We start from the raw sequence: 7,917 nt of genomic DNA, 5'->3' as shown, positions 1-7,917 counted from the left end.
CATAGTCGATTTGATAGTATTGCATATGTCCGAGTTCGATGTCATCCTTGGTATGGATTGGTTGTCTTCCTACCATGTTAGTATTGACTGCTTTGCGAAGACAGTCAAGTTGTGAGCATCCGATGGGTCCGAGATGATTGTAGCCACCTCTCAGGGCAACCGATTTGCGGAGTCATTTCTGGCGTACATCGAGGAGGTGATGCGACGGGATCAGGGTGCTGAGTTATTGGAGACTAGAGTTGTCTCAGAGTATCAGGATGTCTTTCAGGACATACCTGGATTACCTCCGGTGAGAGAGGTAGAGTTCTGTATTGAGTTGCAGCCAGGCACAACCTCGATATCCCACGCAAACACGGCTTAAAACACCTTTTAAACACTTCTTAAAACTTTGTAAACTTGTTTTTAAACAAAACTCTTGATGGATCAGGAGTTGAATGCATAGGGATATTTATAACAACTCCAAACATCAACAAAAACACATGCAAAAAGACCAAAAAACCAAACAACAAAGCTGCTGGAAACTAGTCGTTACTGTTCAACAGCTAGTTCGGCGGTCGACCGCAGAGATAGGTCCAGTCGACCGCGAGCAGTAGAGCAACAAAGAAAACAAGCTGGATAAGTGACGGTCGACCGCAGCGTCAATGGCGTTCAACAAATATAGCTGAGTCTCTGGAAAAATAGCGGTTGACCGCAGCGCCATTGGCGGTCGACCGTGAACTGATAAAAACACATATGCAGATACTGGATGAATCGCGATCGACCGCAGAGACACACGCGGTCGACCGTGAGCTGTTAAAAGCAGTTTTCCAGGTTTGCAAAAAGAGGTTTTTGTTGACATATATAAAGAATCAAATTAGCTCCAAAAAAATATGAAATTTGGAGAAACGATTATAAACATGTAGATAAAAACAAAAAGATATATGTTTGAACACAGATAAACAGTTTCTGAAAAACTGCTTAATACTCGTTTTTGTAAATTCAATTAAAAATAACAAAACAACTCCAAAATTAGTAAAACTTAGGAAAATGTTTGTATATATGAATATAAACATGTAAATGAAGAAATTTTATAAATTTCATTTCCCAATTGTGAAAACTCATGTATTTTGCTAGTATGTCCAAAACATGAAAATGTAAACACATGAATTTTGACATTTTGGCTAAACCATGTTTTGAAACTTTACAAAATAATTATATAGACTTAATAGAAGATGTATATCATTATTGTTAAGTCCATAAATGAAGAAAACAATATTTACATAGAATTGCATATTCTATGCAATATATTCTTAAACGTAATACAATATGAAACAAATTAAAATGTGAATAAATTTGTTTGTTGTTTCATATCTATGTAGCTAAACCAAAACAATAATAAATATGAAATATGTAATCTCATATTTATAAACATGAAAACTCAAAACTATGTATGTATGTATATAACTATATATATATGCATAGAAACTAAAAACTTGTATGTATATATAAAACTATATATACATAGAAACCAAAACTAAAATGTATTTGCGGATGAAGCTTGAACTTGGATCTTCAACTTGAATTGCATAGACTTCAACCACTATTCCGCCAACCTCCATTGGATTTGATCGTTGAAGCGCAATCCATCCAACCTCCAATACGTTATTTGCCTAGAATAAATACGAAAACACAAACACTAGACAAACAACATTAGAAGTAAATTGTTTGTTAAACATCATCAAAACAAGAAGGCCAACAAACACTACCACCTGCAGCTTCCATAACCGACGAAACTCGTATACATCTATCTAGTGGTAAAAAAAAGAAAAAAAATCAACAATGAAATACCAAAGCATACATCTTACATTGATTGAGAATCCAATATTCAAGACCCTCCCTCCTTTAACGAATCTATCGGTGAGATCCATAGTGATCGTCCTCACAACATTCTCCTCCATTTGATGAACACCCTCAAGAACCAACCCCTACTCCCGACCTGAAACCTCGCGTGCAATGTAGGTCGGAGGCATACTCTCAACGAACCTCGCATCAATAATGGCACTGATGATCCTAGACCCAAGTCACCCAACCAACGCCTATATAATACACACCCATGCTTCGGTGTACAAGACTCACAACCTTCTTGCTCCCAATTTCTTCTGAGAAAAACAAAAGAATGTCTAGCTGTTAGTTTCCAGAACAACAAGACTCTCTGTATAAAGAAACACAAAATAATCCCATCCGTCCAAATAACTTCCACGTCATCAATCCCGCGTCTTTAATTCCCAAGTCAGTTTATATACTCCCCCCCCCCCCCCTCACCAAAACCCGCCGCGCGGGGCAAACAAAAGTCACGGTGGCCTTTTTACGAATCGGTCCTAACATTGCTGGCCGTCGTCCAAACCTCGACCTGGATCAATCTGACTCAGAACCAAGCCAAAAAGTAAAACAAACTCATTGTTTTAATTTTTTTAAGAAAGATATAAATAAATAAAAAGGACAAATTACAAATCTAAAAGCATATCTTCTTCAAGCTTGGGTTTATTTGTTGTGGAGCTCAACAGTAAAATTGAAAAAAAAGGAAAACCGGCAAATACTCCTCAATTTATCTAGGGTTTCATTTTGCGCCCCTCTTTCTATTTATCCCCAAACAAGAGGCCAGTGTTAGGGTTTCCAACCCCAAATTGGCGACCTCTTCCCAATCCCTAATGGATGAAGCCTGGGAGCGCGCGGTCGAGGCGGCGCTCGAAGTCCATGCAGCAGAATCATCATCGTCGTCATCATCCCCCTCTTCAGCGCCCCGAACCCTAACTCTAGATGGCGCAGTGAAGTGCCTCCATGGCCGCCTCCCTCCTCCGAGCCTCTTCGAGAAGTTCCCCAACCTCGAGCATCTTTCCTTAGCCAACATCGGTGTCTCCTCGCTCGAGAAGTTCCCTCGCCTGAGAAATCTCCAGCGATTGATTCTCTCTGACAACAGGATCGCCGGCGGCCTCGAGTTCTTGGTTGAAGCTGGCCTCGATTCGCTGCGTGATCTCGATCTATCCAACAATCGGATCCAGCTTATTGAAGATCTCGCTCCTCTCGCGCAGTTGCGCTTGGTTTCGCTTGATCTGTATGAGTGTCCGGTGACTAGGGCGAAGGATTACCGATCTAGGGTTTTTGGAATGATCCGATCTTTGAAGTATTTGGATAAGATGGATGCTGATGAGAATGAGAGGCCCGAGAGTGATGATGATGATGATGAGGAGGAGGAGGAGGATGAAGATGAGGAGGAGGATGAAATCGATGGAGATGGCGAGGTTGATGGTGAAGATCGCAGGGGGAAGGGGGTAAATGGTGCTGGGAGGAGTGGGGATGGAGTCGTGGATGTTGATGAGGATGAGAGTGATGCTGATGAGGAGGAGACTGAGGTCGGGGTTAGGAGAGAGGCGAATGGATCGCACCATCATCATTCGAATGGGTTTCATGTGGCGGCGGTTGGAGAGCAAGTCAGAGCAAGTCGATGATGATGGTGATGAGGAGGAGGATGTAGATGATGAGGACGATGCTGATAATTATGAGGGTAGTGATGATGATGATGAAATGGGTGAGGAGATTGATGCGGATGATGGGGAGGATGAGGATGTGGTGGAGGTGCATGATATTGCGGATAGTGATGACGATGATGGTGTCCAGGAGGAAGAGGATGATGATGATGATGAAGTGGATGAAGATGATGATGAAGATGATGATGAGGTTGAGGATGAAGGAGAGAACAGGGAGCCAAGGGGCGATGGGAGGTTGATGAGTGCTGAAGGGGAGATTGATGGGCATGAGCATGGAGAAGAGGATGAGAATGAAAATGGGGAGATTGGGGAGGCAGATGAGGAGGGTGTGGAAGAGGATCATGAATCCGATGATGATGATGATGGTGATGAGGTGATTTCTCATATTGAATTTATTTCTATTTTTTAGTTAATACATAATCTTAGTGTTCTTTTGTTAAACATAGTTTATGTTGTTCTTGGTATCATTTCATTATTGTTTGTTCTAGTTCTATTTTGTTGTTCAATTAAAATCTATCTGTTAAACACAGTATGTGACTTTAATTATAAAGTAGGACATCCTATGCTGACCACATGACTTTAAATTGAATTGTTTAGCGTGCATACTGACTTGTTTTTTATTCACTTAATTTCTTGTATTTGAATTAATACTTGCTTAGGCTATTTATCTTTTTGCTCTCAAAAAATGAAAAGAATGAAAATGCTAAAATACGTGTAGTTAGGTTTCATGATTCTGCTTTGAAATATTCTGTCTGCATCGCTTTTTTACCTTGTTAGTTGCATGTTGTTATGATATGAATATTTCGTTTGTTACTTCTTAGTGATGAAGTTTGTTGGCATCCATGATTTGTTTGATTCATAAGGGGGTTTCTGTTAAAATGCACTGTAAATATGATGGTCTGGGACTGACAGTTCTTTATGCAAGTTTTTCTTAGTCGAATGTAGAAGTTACAGTGTCATAGTGAGTGTTACTGATTTATGAGTTCTATTTCAATACTGGCTAGAAGGGCTTCTTTTTGCATTTCTTTCCTTTTTGCTCATTCTTTTGAATATGCTTGTCAATTTAGTTAATTATTTAATTAATAATGATGATTGGTCATTTGATTAAGATTTGGCAAAGCACTTTTTTAAGTAGTTGGTTTTAATGCTGTTCAAATTTATCATAGAATTTACAGGTGCTTTGGCTTCATTGATGATTTTTTTTTTACTTTATAAGCTTATGCGGGTTATTTGTGTTATCAACTTATCATCTAAGCTGCTGTTTTTTCATCCTGCTGTAAAGATTGATTTTTATATAGAATACTAATTTTTGAAATATCAAGAAAGAACACTGTGTTAGTTCCTTAAAATAAATCAGGACCTACTGTTTCGTTTGCATGAATTAGTTACCTGGTTTTCTTGTTTACTTATTCGTATCTTTGCAAATCTTTTATATATTTAATTTATCTGCATTCTTCAAAAGAAACTTTATGAATAGCATTACTCTATTAATCTTCAGTAAAAGAACGTCATCTCTATAACTGCTTGAAATGTACATTTATGGTTGAGGAAGTCCGTTTTAAAATTATCAGTTCGATTTGTGATGCAATTTTGTTTCGTCAGATCTGGTGGTTTGTTTATCATTTTACTACAAGTGTGATTCATGTCTATTTGTCAGCATTGTCCTGCAGTTTGCATCATTTTTATGCACACATGACAAAATCCTTAATTTAATTGGGACTTTTTTCTTTTGGATTTTTTCCTCCCATTGCAATGGCATATGCTTGGTTTGTTAGGTTGAAGTCAATCATTTTTTATTTTCAATATTCTCATAGAAGCAGTATAAAATTTATTTATTTATTTTTTCTTCTGTTGAATTTATCAATTGATTTTCCTGGTCTATTAATTCTTTGTTTGTGAGGCTGATGTTGTATTTTCATTTTATGTTCTTTATATGGGCATTGAATTTATCTGGTTCTATGCTTGATTCATGTCTATTTATGTGATATGTTTTTTTATCATAATGTAGCTATTTATCCTTCGTATTACTTTTTCCTTGATTTTCCAAACATTATGTCTCCGATCCACATGTCCTTGTTCTTTTTTGTATTTCCAATTATTATCTATATCTGATTTTTGTTTATGTTCTTTTTGTTTATGATCTCTATACAATTCGTTATATGCCCCAAACCTATGTTCATAGGGTAGTTTATAATTTCAGTTTTTAATATTGATTTTTTTTATTTATGTTCAGGAAGAGGATGGCGATGGAGATTATCTTGTTCAACCGATTGTTCAAGCTGAGCGAGATGAAAGAGGGGGTGAAGGCGATTCCGGTGCTTGCGATGAAGAAGAAGAAGAGGAGGAAGTCGCCCATGAAGACACCCAGCCGAGCAATGGAGTTCCTTCACAACCTTCTTCCTCCTCCTCCCAGAAAAAGAGGAAGAGAGACGATGATGGTGATGTTGCAGATGACTCTGTTGAGCATCTGAAATCATCAAAGCACTAAAACTTGCTTAGAAAATGTACATGGATGCTAGTAGAGAGGGAAAATGGGGGGAGGAAATGGACAACTGAAAGGTGGGGTTTTTAGCTGTTTATCTGAAGGTTTTTCTGCTGCTTTTTTCATGTCTGTGTAGGTGTTTATTGGAAGAAACAGTTGGTAGAGAGAAGTTTGGGAGGGAAATGAAGGAATGCAAAAAGTTTGTTTGTAATCTTGATCCTTCCCTCCCTCCAATATAATTCAAAAGTTGGTTAGTGAATTTGTCAGCATATATACTTCCCCCTCTTTTAAATGACAGTTATATGTTGTGTACTTGAAGTTTTTCCCTCCAAATCCTATAGAGCAGTGAGGAGTGATTTGAATTGAATCCAAGTTAGTAGCCGTTGCAGTCTCTCTCTCTCTCTCTCTCTCTCTGTTATTTATTTTTGATGCTGGTTTTGGTTAAGTTTTTGAGTACGAATGTGGTGTGCTGCTTGCCTTTACTTCGCTGCGGGTTTATATTTTTAGGGTGATGCTGCGAGCCTGGGAGCGCAAGCGCGAGAGAAGGCATTTGGGCCGGGTAAGTCCATGTATTGATTTCTGTTTGTGCGCGTGTTGCGTGTTCGGCTTGACGGCTGATATTTATTTGATTGGGATCCCATTAAAATAGTGGTGGGCCTGGTGGGTGATGTGAGGGATGACGTGTACAGCTGGGCTACGCGATATCTTTTGATGGGGGTATTGGCACCGCCCGGTCAAGTGGAGGTTTCTTTTGTTTTTGTTTTTGTTTATTTAAAGGAATGCTTTTGTTTGCTGGTTGGTTGGTTTTTGCGGCGTGCGAGTCAGCAGCGGGAGATGGCGGTGGAGATTGATGACGGTGATGGGATAATATTCGGGGGTTTCCCAGCTAAAGCGCTTGTTATGGGCCCGTTTGGGACTTTCTGGATGACTTGATGGTCCTACCATGGTAATTTCACAAAGCTCCATTTCTTTTGGGAAAAATGGTGTCAGGCCCAATAAAACAAAAGGAAAATTATGTCAAGGTCCCATAGGTAAAAACTTCAGCAATCTATTTGACTTTTTTTGTATGTGTTTTAGCACTTAAATTGGAGAGCTATGTTCTGTAGTTTTTCTTTAGCAATTATTACCTGCCAACTAAACATAAAAAAAGAATAAAAAAAATAAAAAACCTCAAAATGCCCTATCTCCTCTATTCTTTAATGTTAAGTCTAAAAGCAAGTTGAATTGGACTTAATATGAAAGTCTAATTTCATATTAAGTTCAATTTAATTCATGATAAGTCTAATTTAATTCCTTTTAAGTCTAATTTAAATCATGTAATGTCTAATTCAAATTGTTTTAAATCAATCTAATTCATGTTAAATCTAATTCAAATTGTTTTAAATCTAATCTAATTCATGTTAAGTCTAATTCAACTTGTTTTAGGTCTAATTTCATGTTAAGTCCAATTTAATTCATGTTAAGTCTAATTTATATCCTTTTTAAGTCTAATTTAAATCATGTTATATCTAATTCAACTTGTTTTAAGTTTAATTTAATTAGACTTAATATGAAATTAGACTTAAAAAGGTTGAATTAGACTTAACATGATTTAAAATAGACTTAAAATAAGTTAAAATAGACTTAACATGATTCATATTAAGCCTAATTCAATTTTTTTTAGACTTAAATAAGTTGAATTAGACATAACATGATATAAATTAGACTTTAAAGGAATTAAATTGGACTTAACATAAACCGAATTAGACTTAACATGAACCAAATTAGAGTTAACATGAATCAAATTGGACTTAATATGAAATTAGACTTAAAACAAGTTGAATTAGGCTTAACGTGATTCATGTTAAATCTAATTCAACTTGTTTTTAGACTTGAAACAAGTTGAATTAGACATAACATTATTTATATTAG

The 7,917-nt window shown here is 37.1% G+C and overlaps 1 protein-coding gene across 1 annotated transcript; it reads left to right on the top strand.

The window, feature by feature from the left end:
- LOC109834385 (acidic leucine-rich nuclear phosphoprotein 32-related protein 1) lies at positions 2,527-6,373 on the top strand. Its single transcript, XM_020402396.1, is given in 3 exon segments — positions 2,527-3,485; positions 3,487-3,897; positions 5,758-6,373. Coding segments are annotated over 3 exon segments (1,464 nt in total). The 5' UTR covers positions 2,527-2,687; the 3' UTR covers positions 6,013-6,373.

Source organism: Asparagus officinalis, chromosome 3 (genome assembly GCF_001876935.1).
Source record: "Asparagus officinalis chromosome 3, Aspof.V1, whole genome shotgun sequence".
Lineage (NCBI taxonomy): Eukaryota > Viridiplantae > Streptophyta > Magnoliopsida > Asparagales > Asparagaceae > Asparagus > Asparagus officinalis.
This window is presented reverse-complemented; position numbering and strand designations above follow the sequence as displayed.